At 36.2% G+C, this 22,570-nt stretch overlaps 1 protein-coding gene across 4 annotated transcripts in view; it reads right to left on the reverse strand.

The window, feature by feature from the left end:
- Window positions 1–1,109: 1,109 nt before the first annotated feature.
- LOC124372055 (T-complex protein 11-like protein 1) overlaps window positions 1,110–22,570 on the reverse strand; it is a 34,477-nt gene continuing 13,016 nt past the window's right edge. For all 4 annotated transcript variants that reach the window (XM_046830417.1, XM_046830414.1, XM_046830415.1 and 1 more), the window contains exons 4-10: window positions 16,953–17,073; window positions 12,968–13,081; window positions 11,127–11,246; window positions 5,149–5,272; window positions 2,804–2,946; window positions 2,493–2,674; window positions 1,110–1,215 (exon numbers count right to left, since the gene is read on the reverse strand). In XM_046830417.1, coding sequence (XP_046686373.1) covers window positions 1,125–1,215; window positions 2,493–2,674; window positions 2,804–2,946; window positions 5,149–5,272; window positions 11,127–11,246; window positions 12,968–13,081; window positions 16,953–17,073 — 895 coding nt within the window. In that variant the 3' untranslated portion in view covers window positions 1,110–1,124. The remainder of the gene's footprint in view (window positions 1,216–2,492; window positions 2,675–2,803; window positions 2,947–5,148; window positions 5,273–11,126; window positions 11,247–12,967; window positions 13,082–16,952; window positions 17,074–22,570) is intronic.

Consider the following 22,570-nt stretch of genomic DNA (forward strand, 5'->3'; position numbering starts at 1 on the left):
ACGGTTTCCAGAAATGGATCAAGCAATCTTCCAACAAGGTGGTGCTCTTCCTCATTTCGAAAATCCTGTCAAGTGATTACTAAATGAGAACCTTCATGGCCAACGGATTGGTCGTGGAGGTGATATTTTAGATTGGCCACCCCAATCCCCAGATTTAACTGTGTGCGATTTCTTTCTATGGGGTTACTTAAAGGAACAAATTTATACTCGTAGTCAAAATGGTACCAGTTTGAATAATTGTGGACTGTAATTGTAGATTTTTTATTAGGCTATGTTCTAATTTTCTGATTGAAATCCTTCATTTCTCTAGAATATGACATAAAATAATTTTATAAAACCAAAAATACTGTTTTCAAAGTATAGATTTTCAAAACCTATTTAATGAATTGTGTAGAGTTTGAAAATGTTCAGTGTAAGTAATAAATGGGCAAGTAATATAATACCAAACGTTTAAACCTCTTTGTGGGACACCAGGTATATAATATGTATAATATATATATATATATATATATATATATATATATATATATATATATAAAATGTAATTAAATAACAGTACACCCTAAGATTATTTAAACTAATGTGTCATTCAAAGATGAATCAATGTTCCACGTCAATGGGGTTGTAAACCCACACAATTGCTGAATTTTGGGGTCTGAGAAACTTCAGGAAATCGTTCAATAACCAACGAGACTCGCCAAAGGTTGATTTGTTGCTTTTTCTAACTTCAAGCATCAAGCAACTTCCCTTCCTCCCTCCACATAAGTACACTTAAAAATCCAATGCAGACAGAATTGAAAGTACTCGTAACATTTTGTTTTCTTCAATTTCTGTTGTCAATAAAGGAGCTGTTGTAAGCAGTCAAACACCTTTAGTGTACTTCAACCACAGGCAACCATTTCACATTTTCAGGCACTTCAAGGTTCACTTCTCATCTGTAAATTTATAAGGCTCTGGGAACAGCTTAGTTTTTTTGTTTAATTAGATCTTTGAACCCTTCAACCCTACATTATACATTTAAAGAATTACTCTCAGTATATCAACTCTCCACATGCTTACAGACAAGAAGCCGTATCTTGTGGTTGTCTGCCATGACCTGCATCACTTGTGACTCCACAGTAGTTCTATGTTCTGGTGTCAAAGGCTCGGGCCAAAGCAGCATTACAGTCCTGTACAGCTTGGGCACTCACGTTGGCAAGTACGCCTTCCACATCTCTGTAACAAGTGGATATTTCTGCTCTATTTATTCTGAGAAATCAGAGATAGTGTGGTGATGGTATAGAGATCAATTAACATGAGATTTGTAATCCTCTGGATAAAACTTATATTAACCGATTTGCTACCAACCATGTATATTGCCCGTCATCAGTTAGCATCAGCGTAATTACCGATGACTGGCACTGTCCATCACGTTAATTTCATAATTTTGGAGTCGAGAAATATTTGATATAGATTGTTTTGGCATTTGTCTACACTATAACACAGATGGTCTGTTTATTTTGGCATTTGTCTACAGTATTATATCGATGATCTGTTAAAATATAACATACTTGACTTTGAAGCTATACTTGACTTTGAAGCTGGTTAATTCTATCAAAATCGATTGTTGTTTAGCATTTCACTTGTTGATTGTTTGTTTTGATTAGTTGCCCTCTGAAATAATGGCCTCGGGATAACATCATTTCTCTTCTCAGTTTGAGTAACTTTGTGGAGAACATAATTAATGAAAGTAAAAATCAACTAAGTGATTGTAACTAAAATTATGGGTGAAAGTAATAGTGAAAGAAAGAATAATTTCTTAATGATGAAGAAATTTAAGAAAATTATGTGACAAGGTTTAACCTTCAAACTTGGGAGTGGCTAAAACAAGGTCCACAAAAAATTTAGTTTTGGTGGCAGATCTGGTATAAATCCAATTGTTACTAGGCAACTACATAATTAAATTACCAGATAGTAAAATAAAATTTTAACATGTTATATGGCCTTGTAAAAATTGTTATGGACCGTAAGAACTCATACATTGATTTTTCATTGCGAAATGAAAAATTAATTTGGAGCCTGAGGGTAAAAATATTTGGATTTCAATTGGTAGGTAATGGGTTAAAATAATGTTGGTAAAAATAGAGTCAGGAATTTCTAAACTATATATTTCTATCTCTATATAACGTAATGAGCATAAAAAATAAAATTAAGACTTGCTACAACAATTCAATCCGAAATTCGCATTTATCAAGACAAAAAATCCCTAAATACTTCAATTACTGGGAAAAGAAATACTGTTTGTTTAGATATAAATTTGTTGTGTGTGTGATTGTTTATTTACAAGAAGTGGTTTCACATTGAAGTAGTTTAGGAGCATAATTCTTTAGGGAAAAATACTGAGTAGTAATTTACTGTCCTTAAAAAATGACTGTGGTAGCAACCAGCTCTACGATTACATGATCACATCTACCATCACATCACATCTACATGATTACTGGTGGACAACTCACTTGTCAGTGTGGCAGTCCTGCAATAGCAGCAGCATATGATTCTTGAGCGAGACCTTGAAGGCAGCATTGGACTGGAGTTGAGGTACGGAACTGACCACCAGGAGCAGCACTGTGGCAGCAACTGTTACCCTCAAAACCTCATTGCGCAGTTCTACCAGTCTGGAGCGGTCCATAACCAATGTCTGTCATATACACCAGACACATCACGATATCAGATGGCTACATCACAATGTGCAAAATGTATAATAATTAACTTAAGTTACGTATTGCAACAATAATTACTTATCTTCATAAACATATTAATGTAGTACCTCAGGGAAAGCATTGGAATCATCCCAAGTGAGCAGTTCCAGGTAAGCTTGAGCGATCACTTCCCTCCAGTCATCGGCAGAAGCTAGAGAGGTAGAGGGCGAAACATGGCGAAACAACCACTGTTTCGTCACTTCCAGACCGTCTGATGTAACAACATTCTACATTATATACCATCTCAACTGTGCAATGATTGCATGGAACGCAAGATATACAGTATTTTGAAACTCTAACATTGCTCATAACAAGAACTACTCTGTGTAGGTTTCTTTGTTTAAAGTGTTCTATTATTCATTAATCCTGAAGAATAAAAGAAAATATTTCACTTACATTTCATTAATTATGAAATATTAATTGTCCTATAACAACAATCTATCATACAATAATGTTCTTAAAGACAGAATTTAAAACGCACATGGAATCCTTTTTATGGTGGGAATATGGTTATACAAAATTAATATTTTCTTTACTAATAATATCAAGACATTAAATACTAAGTAGTGGGGAACTCCCTGGAGTTGCAGGTGTTTTTAAGTGCAGACAAGTCAGTCCAATGTCAATGGAGCAAATAACTCTGTCCGAGAAAGTTATTTTATTTATTTTTATGGCAATGCACTAATAAACAAAACTAAGGTAAAGGCATTTAAACCCTTACATTTATAGTAAATACCAGCACATACCCCACGATTTCAGACACACACGGAACTCCAAAGTCAAAGTTCATAGCTTTGTAGTGAAAGCACTTGTGATGTAATACAATAGGATCGGTCATATGATATTTAAAAAATGAAATTAGTATATGATATCATGGGTCTGGTGCTCATTTTTCAGTGTTCATGATTAAGAGGGCTAGAGCTTAAGCAAAATTGCGAGTAATTTTTATTTTATGTTTTGCAATTTTTAGTTATACTTCCAACACAAAATTGGGATTTGCTATTTTGCCCTATGAAAAAAATATAGATCTTTATATAATTTTGTAATAAGATCGGATTCAAAACATTACAGTTTTCTAAATTCTATGAATGTAGATATTCTTATTGAAAATTAAAAACTAAAATCAACATCAATAGTACTGACAGTTTTCATCCATATTTAAAGAAGATACATGATACAGTATAGTACGTGTTCTTGCTTCCCCACCCATGTTCACTAATATACTATTTCCTCAGTCCAGTCTACGAATTACATCAGTATTTATATACCTATCAGTATCATATACCTCATCAGTGAGAAATGAATGCGATGTCCCCTTGAGGATTTTCTGTCATAAAAATATTGATATTGATATGAAAATATTTAGTGTCTTGTATTACTTTGTGGTTCCACTTGCTATAATCACGGACTCACTGCGCTCGCTTGTTTCCTAAAATCGTAGTCAGGGAGCAAATGATTTGTTGAATCATGCTAATGCCCAGTCCCTTCATTTTTGTTGCTTAAGGTACTGTAAATATTCCGTCCCACAATGTCTAAGGAAACCAAATTCAATACCTTACATGTACATATTCACATTAAGATAATTGAGGTAAAACACAGAATAAATTAATAGCCTTGTTGCCAAGATGTTGAAACAAGAAGTGTTGTTACTTTTTTTATGCTTTAACTCTATAAATGTAAACAAATTTAAAATAGCAGTTAAACTGATTAAACATATGATTGTGCTGTCATAATACAATGTTTACACAAAGCAGTTGATTACACTTAACAGGATCTCAAAATTAATATTTTGCAGCTTTAGAGACCAACATGAGATTTTTAACTGCGTTAAACCGGTGGGGCATAGCCCGGAGGAATTCCCGAAATAAGAATAGGCCTATATTCCTCCAAGACACCCTGAGAGTGTCCATGTAAAATATTCCAGTACAATCGTTTATTAATATTATTAGGATTGACTGGAAAGCAAGATGAAATTCAATCAAAATGCTGCAATATTTTCGGAAAAAAAATAAAAATTAGCAAGTTATAGCCGTGACACCCAAGTTGCCCAAAACATAATACAATAGCAAGTGGTAACAAAAACAGCTAATAAATTAGTAAAACGTCCAAAGTCATTGATTACACAAAGCCTGCAGGGTTACTAAATGAAAAAATAACAACACTAATGGTAATATCTAAGTCTTGCTTGAAAATATAAAAATATTACAATGGGCATCAATCCAATTTTGTACATTTTATGTATATCTTGATTGGACGGTTCCAGATGTACACAAATTATGTCCTGGGACATATAGGCAGTGAATATGTTAACGAAATATCCTAAATTAAAAGTGACAAAAGTTATTTAAACATTAATAGTACAGTAAAATTAAAGTGTTACAATTCTTTTAAAGACAACAAAACAATCACTGACCTGGGTTTACCTTGATATACTCCTTAAACTTAGACTTCTCGTAGTCAACACTGGAAGCCACTAGTAGTGGCCGGTACATTTCTATAGTAAAGTTGGCCATGTCTATCCTCATCAGCTCTAATGTCTGTCAACAGAATATCTTATTAGTGAAATTAAATGATTACTCAAGGAAACTCTGAGAGTAAATGAAAGCTGTATGGTCTGCGTAGAAACCACTCTACCTGCCCTGTCTGCCTGTTTGGGAGACGGGTTAATAGAATGTAGGTCAGCATTAGGATACCACCATGCTGTATACAAAAAAACAATATTTCCACCTGTGACAGACAACAGCGGCTTGTAGGCTAAAATCTCCTCTTTGCCAACATTATAATATGTCTACACTAATTATGGTTTTGCGTATTTACCTGTTCATTACATATATCAGTCAAACTGATGTCATAGTCACAAATCCTTATTTACATATTCGTTAAGAACAGTAATTGAACAGTAGTAATATATATATATATATATATATATATATATATTACTGTTCAATTACTATATATATATATATATATATAGTATATATATATACACATTATAATATGTATATATATATATATATATATATATATATATACAGGGTCATCGAAAAATAATGCCTAGATTTTAAATAACTGTCATAAAAAAACTATTAAAGGTAATTTAAAGGTTGTAGTCTTAAAATGTGCGGAAAGAAATACATTTTTTTCATACCTTAGTATGTTTCAATGTGAGCACCGTTCGTTGCCCTGCAGATATCAAGTCTGTAGTCAACTTCCTGCCACGTGCGTCCAATCATATCTGGCGTAACAGTTAAGATTGCGGAAGAAATACGCTCCCGAAGATGGTCCAAATCCCGAATCTTTTCTGCGTAAACTATATTTTTTATGTACCCCCAGAAAAAGAAATCCAAAGGGGTAAGATCAGGACTTCTAGGAGGCCATGAAATGGGGGCTGCTCTACCAATCCAACCGTTTGGGAAGCGTGCGTTTAGTGCAGCGCGTACCTCGTGATGGTAGTGAGGTGGAGCCCCATCTTGCATAAAAATGATTCGCTGTCCAGTATGTTGTTCGATATCGTCTAATTGGGGAACACAAACAGTTCAAGCATGTCCAGGTAAACTAGGCCTGTAATGGTTTTTTCTACAAAAAAGAAAGGTCCAATAACTTTGTCATGAAATAAAGCGCACCACACATTGAGTTTGGGAGAATCACGCACATACTCGTGGATTTCGTTTGGCTGTTGCGATCCCCATACACGACAATTGTGACGATTTACACATCCATTTATGTGAAACGTAGCTTCATCACTAAACAACACTCTCTGTAAAAAATTTGGATTATCATCAATTTCATTTAACATAAAACTTTCAAATTCAGTTCGTTTAGGGCGGTCTGTAGGTTTTATTTGCTGTTTTATCTGAATTTTATACGCATGAAGTCTTAGCCGTTTGTGCAGTACATTTTGTATCGTTGTTTTTGGAATGTTTAGTTGAAGACTTCGTCGAGCAATGGATTTTTTTGGGCTCCTAACACAAGATTGCCGGATACGCTCAACATTCTCTTCTGATGTTCTTGGTCGGCCTGGTCTAGATTTTTTGCCGACGGTCCCTGTTTCCCTAAACTGGTTAAACCATCGAACAATAGCTTTGTTATCAGGTGCTGTTTGACCCGGATATGTTCTCCGAAAGAGCCGCTGTACACTGACAATTGACTTTGACTCCGCGTACCAAATCACGCATTGTGCTTTTTGTTGCACGGTCAACATCGTACTGAGCGGCGGCGCGTCTGTGGCCGGCTGACCTTGACGATTGCGCAGCTTGTCTGCGCATCACAAAGACAGGGAAACACAATCAGACGAACTAAAAACAAAACTTGCGTTCACCAGTTATCGTCCAGTGAAAGAATTACTCATTTAACATGAAAGGTTTTGATGTTATAAATTTATTAAATCTAGGCATTATTTTTCGATGACACTGTATATATGTAATATAGAATTGTTTATATAGTTAAAAAATAATCAATAATGAAAAAAGTATTATTGTCTAGTTCTTCTATAACACTGATGAGCTTTTGTTTTAATTTTAATATTATAAACCATATAAAATGGTTAAATAAAACCAAGGTTTATAAAATATTGTATCAAGGTATTAAAATGATTTCCTAGGGCTAAAACAAATGATACATGCCAGGATACAACTCAGGTTCTTTTTCAGTTTGTTGCTATTGAAACATCGAAGTGATTGTAGAAGAGCACTAGCTGTTTCCCGCGGCTTCGCACGCGTCTCTTAAGCTTTGCCCGTATATTTCTTTGCCTTCAAATAGTGTTTGGATATTTTAATATACGTAACTACTGTGTTGTAATTGCAGTTTATAATGTGCAGGCGCTTTGATAACTTTTATATCTTGCAGTACAGCCTGGTGGTTAGTTACATCAATGGGCATTGCGTATAAACCTTCTACATAGAAAAATACAAATTTTCATAGTGATCGGTCCAATAGTTTCTGAGTCTATAAAGGACAAACACACAAACATTCATTTTTATATATTATGATTGCAGAAACAGTTTAAACAAAATTTGTCGTTTCTCTTAAGCTTACTCTATGCTTTAAAAACTATAAGTGTAAAGAAATTTATATATAAATATATTTTTTGTCGCATTATATATGTTTACAAAGAACAGCTGATTAAAAATTTGAAAAGACTCTTTCACTTAATAACATATGTTTGCTGCAATGCATTTCTTACGGGTATTTCTGTAACCAGTGGGGCGGAATCCTGAATCGGGAAAGGGATAAAAAGTATCCTATAACCTTCTACAGATCAAGACGAACAAATTAAAAAAAAAAATTAGGCGAATCCGTCCAGCCGTTTGTGAGTGATGCTGTTACACACGAACAGTTTCATTTTTATATATATAGATTGTAGAGTTTACGTACAATGTAGAATTGTTCCTTTCAAACAATGCTGTGCGATAAAGGGGTAGGATGTATTGTGATACATGTCTGGTGTTGTGTGTATGTACACTACTTCATTTCGGTAGCTCCATCTCATCAACATTCAGAACAGCAACTAGTATATAGAGTGCAACAACTGTTAGGATCTTTAGAGTACTCTCTGCAGCTGTCCATTGGACCAAGAACTGCCATCACCCTTATGGCTCCCTTTTGAAGGACAAGAATTCGCTGTATGTTACCTTTAGTCGTTCCTCCCCAAACTACCAGGTCATATCTAAGACAGGACTCCACAAGTGAGTAATAGACTGTCTTAGCTGCATTTAGATTACCAATCCATTTAATTCTTCTTATAACGTAAATCCCAATACTTATTTTATTGGCTACATTGTTTATGTGGTCAGTCCAGCTAAGATCAGTGTCTATTGTAACACCCAGTTTTGATGATTTTTCTTCTAATGTGTTTTGTAATGCCGAAACTTTTTCTTATTTCCTACTCAAATTTAAATTAATTGTTTTTAATTTATTTATAACTAGGTCATTTTGCAAGCAGTATTGAACAGTTTTGTTGCTAGGCTGGTGCTATTATGTAGTCCTTGGGGTGATTCATCATTAAAGAGAAGGGTAGTGTCGTCCACATACATAAGAGATTGAGTTTTGCAATTTTTAATAAAACCAGGGAAGTCATTTGTGTAGAGAATGAATATATAATATGAATGATATACCTTAACTTGGAAAATACTCATAACTACAAGATACAGAATCGATATGTTCTTGCTTTCGATAAACACAAATGAACTCTATACACTATAAAAGACTCCTTCATATGGTGAAGTTAAATTTGATAATACTCTACCTATTACCTTTAAAAATTGTAATGACATTAAAAGAGTATATATGGTATCAAAAATCTTGTAACAGAAAATGAATTATACGAGGTCTGTCCAAAAAGTATCCGACCGCCGACCAGTAGGCGGCCGCGGCGTAAAACTCCGACCGGCTCGAACCGGTTATTGGAGGGGAGGGGCGAGCCTACTCCTTCCCATATTAGGCATTGAATACGATCCGGTCACTCAGTGAGTCACAGCGTTCTGTTCCGTACAGTACTGCCGTGTGTGTGCATCGCATTTCAATATGACTGAACGTGTTGAGCAGCGCATTTGCATTAAATTTTGCCAAAAACTTGGCCATTCAGCATCAGAGACGATTACTATGATACGGAAAGTTTATAGTGACGTATCTATGGGCGATACACAAATAAAACAGTGATTTAGGCGGTTTAAAAATAGCCGCATATCAGTGGAGAGTGGTGATTAATCTGGCATTCCTTCAACGGCCAGAAATGCTGAAAATGATAAACGTGTTCGTGCAGCAATTAATGAAAACCGTTGATTGACTGTCCGAGAGCTGGCAGAAGATTTAGGAATACCAAAATCGTCAGATTGTAACATTTTACACGAAGATTTAAAAATGAACCATGTTTCGGCAAAATTTGTTCCTCGGCTGCTGACAGAAGACCAGTCGACTTGAAATCGCACAGGACAATCTGGATTTGATAAAAAGTGACCCAGGGCTATTTAAAAAAGTTATTACTGGTGATAAGTCATGGGTTTATGGCTACGACCCTGAAACAAAGGCTCAATCTTCACAGTGGAAAACTCGTGAAGAGCAACGGCCAAAAAAAAGCAAGACAAAGTCGAAGCAATGTCAAGACAATGTTGACAGTATTTTTTGACCAGGACAGCGTTGATCATCACGAATATGTTCCAAGAGGCCAGACAGTGAATAAGGAGTACTATCTTGAGGTCCTAAGGCGGCTATGAGATGCAGTGCGAAGGAAACGACCTGAACTGTGGATAAGCCGTGACTGGATCCTGCACCACGACAACGCGCCAGCTTATTCATCAAATCTTATTCAGCGTTTTTTTGTCAAACACAACATCAACCAACTACGACAGCCTCCCTACAGTCCTGACATAACTCCTTGTGACTTCTGGCTATTTCCAAAATTAAAAATTCCTTTGAAAGGAAAAAAGATTTGACGATGTTGAACAAATAAAACAAAATGTGACGAAGGACCTGTTAGCCATTCCGCAAAATGAATTTAAGGAGTGTTTCCGGAAGTGGGAGGAGCGTTGGAATAAGGTAGTGGCTTGTGGAGGGGAAGTACTTTGAAGGGGACCAGATTACCGTTGCCGCCGAGTAACGTCAGGTCATGCCAGACGTCAAGGTCGGATACTTTTTGGACACACCTCGTATATACCTTACTTTTATTTTGTTTTATGATGTATACATGCAGTTATAAGAATTATTGTTTTGAAACAATTAGTATGGAAGTAAATATTTTCATTAGTTAGTTTCAGTTATTTTTATAATCTTACAGTAATTTGAATCTAAATCTGAAAGTCCTGATAGTTAGTATGGTGAGAGGCAATAATAATGTAACTTTTATGTTGTATAAACATATGTGTGATAATTTAGGTTTAACTCAATATTTTGAGTACAGGTTTTGATATTATATCAATATTTTGCTTGGACACTTCTTCTAATTACCATCCATCAGATTTAAGATGATTTGAGATGTCATCTATCAATAGGTTGCTAATTTGAACAATCACATTTGGATTCCAACATAATTTGTGTAGTGCACTCCCACAACACGTTCAGGTTAAAATATTTACGGATGTTCTATTAGAGTTACATTTCAAGAAGCACAAAAACTTGTGCACATATATCAATTCATCATGCTAAGCATATTGTGTTATTGTAAAAACTTCTAAGTAAAACGCAATGTCACTTATATTAGAAGACTCATAAATATGTACAATAATTTAGTACAATGAGATAATGTAGATTATGTTAAAAACTTTACGTTCTAAAAAGTTTATTTGTTTATTCATTTATAAATGTAACAAAACTCAGAACAATTCAGTGGAAACACACCGTTAAAAATAGTGATTTTTTGTGTTTAACAGTATATATATATATATATATAATTTTTACCTCTAAAATTCCTTTGAACACTGATACGGTGTCTGTTTCTTGCTTAAGTTTACGGATACAGTCATCTCGTGCTGGAGTACAAAGCTTGGCCATCACAGAAGTGACATAGTTGGCGTAGTACTGAAAACAATTAATCTGATATGAATGACATGATATTTAGCCAAACATAATTATGTGCCCTGGTCAATTGTGGTTCTAACTTATGAAGCCCACCAGATTTAAATTGTATTATATTTTATATAATGTTTATAGAGACATATTTTTAAAATTTGTTATATTTTTGAGCCCTAATCCACTATTTTTCATCATTGATTGCCTGAATTTAATTTATTTTACTCACCATTAAAAAAAAAATGATGTAACACAGCTGCATTGGCTCGAGAAAAATTGCACTAAATTGCACTGGGTAGATTAAAGATGCCCCCTACAGTACCTATCTCTCACCAATTGTCTTCCACATGTTTCGGCCACTCAAAGAAGATTTGAGTTATCACTTTAACGATGACATGGAAAGGATTTGTATGCACTGGTTACAAATGCAACCATATTCATTTTTTTATGATTGCAGGAAAAGAAATTTGAGTTTGTGGGAAAATGCATTAAAATATATAATCTATTATATTAATATATAGGAAGAAAATGTGTAGAAAAATACGTGTTCAAAGTGGTATTTACTCTACTAATACAAGTTGTAAGAAACAAGTCTGTTTAATATTGGACTCACTCATATTCTTGTTCATAAGTATTACTTCTGACCTACAATAAGTCATAGACATTAATCAGATCTCAGAACAATTCAAATGACTTTTCTGTATGGTTTCTCTTGACTTGTTACTATAGCTCAAAAAAGGAATGGTGAATGAAATAGCCAAATACGAGTAATAACATGATGATGTACAGAGCCGAAACAAGGGAGTACTCTAGACCATAAACATGTGTATCAGAAGAATTTTATATTGTTTGGTTTAATAATCCAAAACATGATGATGTACAGAGCCGAAACAAGGGAGTACTCCAGAGCATCAACATGTGTTTCAGAAGGATTTTGTATTGTTCGGTTTAATAATCCAAAACATGATGATGTACAGAGCTGAAACAAGGGAGTACTCTAGACCATCAACAAGCGTTTCAGAAGCATTTTGTATTGTTCGGTTTAATAATCCAAAACATGATGATGTACAGAGCCAAAACAAGGGAGTACTCTAGACCATCAACATGTGTTTCAGAAGGATTTTGTATTGTTCGGTTTAATAATCCAAAACATGATGATGTACAGAGCTGAAACACGGGAGTACTCCAGACCATCAACTCGTGTATCAGAAGGATATTGTATTGTTTGGTTTAATAATCCAAAACATGATGATGTACAGAGCCGAAACAAGGGAGTACTCTAGACCATCAACATGTGTTTCAGAAGGATTTTGTATTGTTCGGTTTAATAATCCAAAACATGATGTACAGAGTTGAAACAAGGGAGTGCTCTAGACCATCAACAAGCGTTTCAGAAGGATTTTATATTGTTCAGTTTAATAATCCAAAACATGATGATGTACAGAGCTGAAACAAGGGAGTACTCCAGACCATCAACTCGTGTATCAGAAGGATATTGTATTGTTCGGTTTAATAATCTAACCTTTTAATTAACTTACATCTCTTTATCAGTATATCAATTGTTTTAAATTAAGAAACATTTTCTACAAACACAAATTTGGGATCATGCAAACATTAAGGCAACATAGTGCTATTAATCAAGTGACATCTCAATTTGGTAGCAATGATAAGTATAATCCACTAGAATGCAATATTTCTATAGTAAGATAAAATATTAATAAAATACTCACAGGAAAGTCTAAACTTCCATTCTCCACTTGCTGTCTTATAAGCTCTATGTCTAAAACTTCTTCAATCTCCTCTTTTAGCTTGGTGTTGTGAGGCAATAGTAAGGTAAGCAATGTCTGGAAAATAGATCAAATTACAATAGTTCTTAAAATGACTTGCATACAATGTGTTATATCTAATAATGTTCTTTTGTGTGTTTATATGCTTTATCATGTAAATGTGGAAGTGATCACAGATTTAACCACTAAATCTTTTTCACCTGATCTTGCCAGCTTTGTGTCACACCATTGGGACCTATGAATTAGATGTGAGACCAATCATGTTGGAGCAGATTCCAACCTTCACAAAATAGACAAATCTACTCTCTATTTGCAAGGCTCTAAAACAAAAATATATCACTTCTCCGCTCCTCAAATAATCCATTTCAATGTAAACAGCTCCAATGGAAGCCTTCTAAATTCACCGCTTTCTTAGCTGTTTTATGGTTTTTTTTTTTATTGAAAGGGCTCTTTTAATTTATCTAGTTTCCTGTTATGGTTGTCAGCTTATCCCCTTTATAGTCAGTAATGTACAAGAACTTTCTCTTTATGTGGTGCTTCTCTGAATATTCCCGCTCTTGTGCCCTGAAAGTACCCTGGAGGCATGAGGACTAGTGTCATCTCACCCCTTAAGACACTCCTACCAGAATACATCCTTCGATGACTAAACAGTCAAGCTTACCTTGGCACACTTGAATGTCTGTGTATTCAATGTACACATTTTTCTCCTACTGAGTTTTCCAGTTTGTTCTTAGTTATGTAAATTTATTAGACCTCTGTTTTTATTGTTTATACTGCTTGGCACAAACTTGGAGGTAGACTACTTTATAATAAAAAATGTGTGATGCTAATAAAGAAGAGATAAGGAAAACCAAGCAAAAAATATTTTACTTGCTGTGATGCCAAAATGGCAAAAGTTCCTTGTGCCATGAAGCAGATGAAGTCTATGTTATTTAACAGGCTAATTTGACAAAGGTAATTAATATTTTTCAAGGTATAAAACATTATGTTATTATTTATTTCAATTGTTTATATTTATAAGGGTAATAAAACTTGTATTTTTACATTTGTTTACTATTACTATATAAACAAAACATTAATAATGTAAGTTCAATTATATTATTATGATACAATCTTAATTCTTAGGTTTTATAGTTTAAACATTCACTCAAGATTTGAATTGTTAGTAGCTTGTTTGTTGTTGGAACTGGAAAACCTTATTGGGAGTCTTTATTATATAAATAAAGCTACTATCAGTTTATTCTTTCATTTTTATTGTTATGGTAAAATTAAACATCTCTTTTATTAAATACTAAGCATATTGTCAAGTTAATGAATTAAAACACTCAGGTAGCCTTACAAAAAAACTTGTCAACTCATTGTCAAGAATTGAACTTTAATGAAATTTTCAGTTTTATTGAACAGCTTACCAAAACACCTGTCTGTGAGACTCCCTAGGAAATTTAACTTAATTGTATTGACAGCCCTGCAGCACTTGTGACGCTGCCCACCACAATATCTGCCCTCCTACACCTACCGTTCCAACAGAATCTGTTTTGACTTGGTCACACTTGAATTGCCTAGGGCTATTGATCCATTACTGAAAGTCTACACTTCTACTTGACCACGTGTTTCGGTTACTGAGTGCGAGTTGTGGGTCTCAGTTACCAGGTATTCTGTTAGTGTTGTGTAGTTTAATTTTTAATATACATTGCAGTATTCAAGGTACGATTCTAGTGTTAATTTTTTATTTTGTGTATATTAATGACTTTTTATTTGTATTTTTGTTCTTTCATTTTACAATTCAATGTACAGTTCAAGTTTAAATTTTTTAAATACTAATTTATGTATATTAAACTTTTTATTTAATTTTTGTATAATTATTTTCACACATGATCACTACTACTCATATTATAATGTTTTGTATTTAAGTAAACAGTAAGGGTGTTTCTGTTGGTCTCACTAAAGTCAAGGTCGGTCAGACTGGATGTTTCTTTAAACGTAATTGAAAGCCATATTTCAGTAAAGGTGTTAATTTTAAAAGTGAACAACAGAAAGGAACAAATTTGTATAATTCATTTTAAAACCAAAGGTTTCTTATTCTAATAAAAACAGTTGACAATTTTAAATTGTAATTAAAAAAATTAAATTATGAAATTAATATTTTGGAATTGTATTGCTTTTAATGTCAAGCAATAAATTGTTTATACTAACAATATAGATTTAAATCCAATGCACTTTCAACAAAAACATATTATAAAAATAAGAATGAATTTGCCAAATTAACTCACACTACAATACACACCTGTCACTTGTACCTGTTTTTTCTGTCACCTGTTAGTATACTGCCACTGTACAAGTTTTAGATCTGCATGGTGGTGACATCTAGTAATAAACTTACATGTAACATTATTATATCTTGATAAAACACAAATTGTAAAATTCGAGATATTACAAAATAGAGCATTGTCTAATTTTCAGATAAAATTCAATAACTCAGTGCAAAAATTGATAAAAAAACTTGTCTTGGAGACCACACATAGAAATGGTAAATAAAAAAACCAATTTTTCCTTCCCATTAAGTGTACACATGAGGAAGTTTGTTGATATTAAAATTAAAACTGCATTTTATTACGTTTGTTTTTATTCATTAGCACAATATAGAATACATATATGGAGAAGTAGTTTTTCTTGAACAAAAGGGCTTTGTGGAAAAATACGAGGGTCATTCAATAATTACAGAGACAAACAGGTCTGGGGAGAAATCTGTTGGTAGGGTAATTTTGGTACTTTTATAGCTTTAAATTGACAAATTGATAAGCCCTGATCAGCTGATTAATTTTGTTGTTTTTTATAACCTCAAACATACATTTAACTATGAGAAATGCACTTGAAATTCCACTTTAGTTGAACCACATTCTGTTATTCGTTTTTACTTGCCAGTTCTTTACTGCCAGTTTTTTCTGGCCAGTTTACTTGCCATCCAAGTATTGAAATAAATGGCGGAACGGCAGTTCGTTAAAATCAAGGAGACAATCTGCCCATTGCAAAGGTTTACCTAAGTGCAATTCAATATGGCGAATTATACTGTTTCTCAATCCAGTTTTAACAGCAGAGCCATCACAGTCAATTACAACTAATTCTTGCAAGGAAATATCATTGCTGGACAATAAGATAATTATAGAGGTCGTAATATTCTTCGAACTTCCTGAATTAGGAGCCATATGTTCAAGAAATGTATTACCTGGTTCTTGAATAAGCGAGTAATGTTCCTCCTTTATAACTCTATGAAATTGTTTTGAATGTGCCATTCCGACCACAATTGCGTCGTCTTTGAGGCTATCTAAATATAATCCTTGTAGCTTGTTTTCTGTTATAGAACTAGACAATTCAGCCCTAATATTATGTTTTTCTCGCCTTATTATACTCTAGAATGACTAAAGTGTACGGTGAAAATTGTTTGATCATACAAATTTTTACAACTGAGTAGAACAGTTGAAAAATGGCCGAGACTCAGTGACTGACGAACAACGTCCTGGCCAACAGTTGAAGTTTCAACTCCCTCACTGGAAAGTCGAATTGTTGTGAATGTTGCAATAAACATCTTGATTCATGATTCTTCAACAGTTTGGTACGCTTTAACTGCCCAGAGGACTGTTTTCTCACTATTGTTATAAGTCATTTATCATACTGTCTATGTATACAAACTTGCATACATAAACTCATGCATGCATGTTTATTTCAGATATATAAAAGAATATTGCTTAAATCTAACAATTCTCTTTTTTGTAGACTCTAAAGAAAATTTTTAAATATGTTTGTTTATTTGTTGTATTTATCACGTTTCTCAAAAATAAGAACACAAATTTTATTTTATTTTAAAAGAATGATTCTGTCCTTATTATGTGAACAGCTAATTTTGTTTGAAAATTTAAATGAAGATTGAGACCTCTTTAATTTCTGAGAGCAGAACCAAACCCTGAGTATAGTTAGGAGGATCCTCTTGGAGTTGTTGACTCAAAATATCCCAGAAGGCCTTCAACATGGTCTCCTTGACTCTTCTGTGTAAACTGAAACACAAAGTCACAAGCTTATATATAATTTTCCTTCAGCTAATACCCAGAATATTTTGTAAATTCTGACAAATAAAATTGAAATGAGAGAGAAAAGACGATCTGTTACATTTTAACCGTTTGGCTGTCTTGATTTATAAGGCATATAAAAATATACTTCAGTAAGAGTTGCTCTAAAATTATTAAAATTTCTAAAAAATGGTTACCTTTGGACCTATGCTGAAAAATAGTCTAGATAAAAATATTTCCTCCAATGCCATCATGAAAGTTCATATTGGTTAGGACTGGGTATGAACTCATTCAATATATGTGCAAATACTGTCTCTGCACTAAGTTTAGTCTGAATCAATTAAAGATTATGGCATTTATCATGTTCACAAGCCAGCATTATATCACATGAGTCCAAGTACCCTATGTACCACAAAGGTGTTCACAATTTTAAACAGCCACCAGGTGTGTGGTGAGTCAGCCAAACTGTGTGAATATTTGCATTCATATCCAACATATTCAAAACTATACTTTAAACCTTTTACACTTATATATGCAAGATATCTGGTGTTATCTTCCGGTTATGCATGTGCTTTAACCTTTGTAGAAAAGTTGAAAAAATCATATTTTATCGGCAATTTTTAAATATACGATCTTTAATATGTAATAGTTGAAAATATCATCTACGAGACACTAAGGAATTGATATTGAAGTAATGATATTGTATGTTAACATCTTCCACTCACGCACGAACTGCAAATATTGCAAAAATTTGTTGAAAACCTGAAAAAGTCAGCTAAGGTAAAACAAAAACTAGCTTCAACATTAGACTGATGTTTTATTCGTTGAATACAAAGTAGATTTCAGACATATGAACTCATTACATGTCTGGTAGTTTTAAATGTGATTTATTACCAAAGGCTGGCATCATTGTTCTTGACTTGAGTAGTTCTTATAAAGCCATCTCAAGCTTCAGCTCCGCATACCTTTGCAGAAGCTTCGGTCACTCACTTCACGCATCTCTACACTGCTTGGGTGTGGACTGGCAGCTTGTTTGGTAAGACATCCCACTTCGGAACTTCTTCTGTTTTGTTGCAGGTTTTTACTTCATCATCAGTAACATCTTTTAAAAGAGGTGGAGGGGATAATTCGCAGTTTCTCCAGTAAATTAACTCTGTGTAGTCTGTTGTTGAAAAGTGTTGCTTTGACGCGATGTATGTACGAAATTTTTTCTCTTTTCGTCCTTTTCTCTTGCCTTTATAATATGGCAGAGGCCAAGTTCCCTAACATGTTTTCTAGGGTCTTGCACCATTGTTATCATGAGATTTTTCAGGATGGGCAAAAAACCATTCCTTTTGATAACAGGTCTACTATAGCTTTTAGCTTATCTTCAAGGTACCTTGAGGATGTAATCGATTTGTACACAATCTTAGGACCGTCAGTGAAATGTTTGGTATTTTTAATGTTAAACCACATTGGCATGTATGACTTCAAAATTAACATTACTATTTCCTGGAACTCAACAGATGGATTTTCTTAACTAATGTAGAGTATTACTGTGCGATTAGCGGTTCTCAGCCATTTGGAGTGAGACAAAGGTCCTGGATCCTGGATTGCTAAATCTTCTTGACATTTGCTAGATTTAATTGATATTGATATGTCCAGCAAATACTTCTGATCCTAGTACTTTTCTGTCAATCTCAGGATTTGGCGATCAATCCTTTTGAACCCTTTATTATACTACTGGAAGTGTTTCACATTTAGTCAGTTTCTTGCCAATCTGTCCTTTCAATGAATTCAGGCCAGTTTACTTGCCATCCAAGCATTGAAATAAATGGCGGAACGGCAGTTCGTTAAAATCAAGGAGACAATCTGCTCATTGCAAAGGTTTACCTAAGAGGACATCTTCTCTAATCCTCAGGTAATAGAGAGGCTAACACACAGTCTCTCCTATTGCAAGACCTTGGTGCATGGTGAAGAGCCATAACTGCCAAGAGCAGAACACCATGGATCTAGACTGGGAAGTCAATAAATATCCCTGGGTGGGTGAAAGTGCGTGGGCCCACTCAGTACAGGGCTGGAGCCGAAGAGGAGTTCTCTAGAAGGGTCCAGTACCGGATGGCGGTCGGCGAGTCAACGTCTGCAAGGCAACGATTTCGGCGGGCGTTCCCACAAACAGGTTGATGAGTTCATGGTGAAATGTTACAGAATCAAAAACACATTACCCCAGGAGGGTAGCCAATCTGGTGAATCCCTCTCTGGTGTCTTTGACACACCAGGCTGTCTCAAGGATTCTGGGGGAGACAAATTCTGTGATGGGAGGGGTAGTGAGAAGCTGGTGGTAGGCAACCAGTGCCCCCGCTTCTCAAAGCACTACTGGAAGAAAAAAATTAGATTGAAAGACCAATCAAGGGGGAGGAGAAGGCGTTTCGCCAGGAGCGCTAAGCTGCAGCGTTCACCAATTCAGCGGAAGAACTCCTTGCCGGACTTTTTTTTCCATTGGTGGAGCCACACACCTAAGAGGTCTCGAGAAGAATCTCCTACAGAAGAAGACCCTAAAACAGCTCTGGAGAGCAGAGAAGCCTGGGGCGGGTTATAAAATGGACACAGGAACTGCAGGAACTTACTAGAACAGATGAGAGAATGGAAATAAGAGATGCAGTTAAAGCTCTTGGAAAAAGTGGTCAGCTCCCTGGACATGGAATTACTGTTATCACCGCAGCGAAAAAATGTGCCTAGGGAGATGTACAACGAGAAGGAAGTCCAAGTGGGATGCCCACAGGTGGAAGAAAGGGCATCGCAGACCATTTCCATACAGAAAATAGACAAGAGTACTGAGATCCAGAACACAGGAAAAGAGGCAGGCTGGTCACACCAAGGGAAAGGAGGTTCGGCGGAAGAACTGATGGTAGTAAGCAGGCAGTGAATGATATGCCTGGACGCAAACCCAAATTTTAAGCAGTCTGCTCCTAGGAATGCTGGTGTTCCACATGGTACAGAAAATACAGGATCTCAAGATAAGCCAAAACCGTCCAGAAGAAAGGCAGGGGTTTCAAAATGATAAAACCCAGGAAGGAACAGACAAAGAAGGCTATCGCACAGTGACCAGGAGAAGGCAGAGACGCCAACAAGACGAAGAGATAGTTGTGGTGAGGACTGAAACCCACAGGACCTATGCAGACCTTGTCAAACTTGTAAAAGACAAGGTGGACCTGGATGAGACGGGTGCTAAAGTAATGTCACTTCGAAAAGCAAATAACGGAGGACTGGTCATCAGGCTGAAAAAAGAAACAGGCAAAGCTGAAGCACTGCGAGAAGCCATTGTAAAACAGGGCATCGAGGGAATCTCTGCAGTAGCTCCCAAGAAGAGGGCAGTTCTGCACATCAAAGATCTGGAGGTAGACGCTACTGAGGAGGACATATTGGCTGCACTTGCAAAGGCTTTGCAGGTCGTCCGTGTCTCGACTCTGGATGCAAAGGTGTCTTCACTAAGACCAGCATATGGGGAAACCCAGAATGCAACAGTAATCCTCCCAAAAACCTACAGCAAACAAGCTGGCCCAGGCCGGTAGACTCAAGATAGGCTGGGTACTGTGCAGAGTAAGATTTCGCGAAGAGCGGATACGTTGTTATCGTTGTCTTGAGGAAGGACACATTGCACGTTACTGCAGGGGTACTGACCGGAGCACAGTGTGTTTCTTTTGCAAGAAGGAAGGCCACAAGAGGAAGGAATGCCCAGAAGGGAAACGTAATGATTAGCTTTGTCCAACTAATGGAATGAAGAGCCAAGCTGCAATAGATTTATTGCAAGCCACGGCCAGGAGGAAGAGGTTGGATGTCATCATGCTTAGTGAACCTAATATTGGGACAGCAAATGATCAATCTTGGTCTGTTTGATGCTCGCCAAGGGTCCTGTGTAAAAAGCTTAAGTCAGGTTCATATGGTAAAAGGAAGAGGACACGGAAAACAATTTTTGCATGGATTGAATACGAGCGGTGTATCGTGTGTAGTTGCTACTTCCCTCCTGGCAAACCAATCATGGAGTTTGAAGAAAGCCTAGAAGAAACTTGCGGCTTTTAGAAGGAACTGTAGAAAAGGAATAATCATTGGTGGTGATTTTAATGCCAAGGCTGAAGAATGGGGAGAAACGTGCTCAGGAAGAAGAGGAAGGTTAGTTGTTGACTGGCTGCAGGAAACAACTTGGTCCTGCTAAATGAGGGGAAAGTGCCAACATTTAGAAGAGGAGAGTATCGCTCCATACTCAACCTTACTTTCGTTACAGAAGATTTGGCAGAGAAAGTAAGGTGCTGGCATGTCAGTGAGGAGGAAACCCTAAGCGACCATGAGCAGATATTATTTTTTGAGCTTGTGCATGGACCATGAGGAGCAGACTGCACCGTTACTGCCAAAAGGGTGGAGAGTACGGCCGAGTGACATGGAACCTTTGGAGGAGGCTCTGAGGCGTCACCTTGATGAGATAGATGGCAGATCAGCGCATGAACTGACTCAAGCATTGGATGAAGTGTGTGGGGAAGTATTGCAACCAAGAAGCCTGGTGCTAGGAGATCAGTATACTGGTGGACCGCGGAGGTGGCAGCCTTAAGATCATCATGTAAGTCTTTGCGGAGGCGACTTACCAGGGCGAGAGGAAGATCGCGACCAGATGCAGCTGAAGTGGATGTGTTGGTGGTGCTGCTCAGACAAGAACGCCAAAGATACAGGAAAGAGATCTTGGAAACCAAGAGACGCAAATGACAAGACCTATGTGACCTACTTGAGGCAGATCCGTGGGGAAATGCCTACAAAATTGTCATGAAGAGATTTTGGACGCAACCTACCAGTGCTAGATAGAGAAACAATTGAACAGTGCATAGATGTACTTTTCCCTGAGCACCCACCTGTAGTGCATGAGGAAATTGTTGCTCTGGAGATTCCACCTTTCACCAAAAATGAGCTTATCGTGGCGGGAAAAAAGATCAAGTCTAACAAGAGCCCGGGACCTGATGGCATTCCCCCAGAGGTAGTAAAGGTGGCAGTGAGTGTAGTCCCAGACAAGGTCCTTAAAAGTGTTAAATATGGCCTGAGAGAGGAGAGCCTTCTTGCAGGCTGGAAGATGGCAAAGACTGGTCCTCATCCCAAAATTGGGTAAGCCAGAAGGCAGACCAGACTCATACAGGCCACTGTGTCTGCTGAGTTAACTGTGGGGAAGCTGTTTGAGCAACTGCTGGTAGGAAGACTACAAGAAGAACTTGAGAAAACCAATGCTTTGTCTGACAACCAGTTTGGCTTTAGACCTGGGACGCTCAACAGTAGATGCTGTGGACATGGTCATCAAGTTGGTACGACGTGCTGTGGGTGGAGGCCGACAATACCGGGAAATACCAGCGGTGGTCCTTTTGGATGTGAAAAATGCCTTCAAATAGTGCTTCTTGGCAGAAGATATTGCAGCGGCTGAAAGCGATTGGAGTATCTCCATATCTTAGGCGCATGATTCAGGCGTATTTTA

Source organism: Homalodisca vitripennis, unplaced genomic scaffold (genome assembly GCF_021130785.1).
Source record: "Homalodisca vitripennis isolate AUS2020 unplaced genomic scaffold, UT_GWSS_2.1 ScUCBcl_2449;HRSCAF=7235, whole genome shotgun sequence".
Lineage (NCBI taxonomy): Eukaryota > Metazoa > Arthropoda > Insecta > Hemiptera > Cicadellidae > Homalodisca > Homalodisca vitripennis.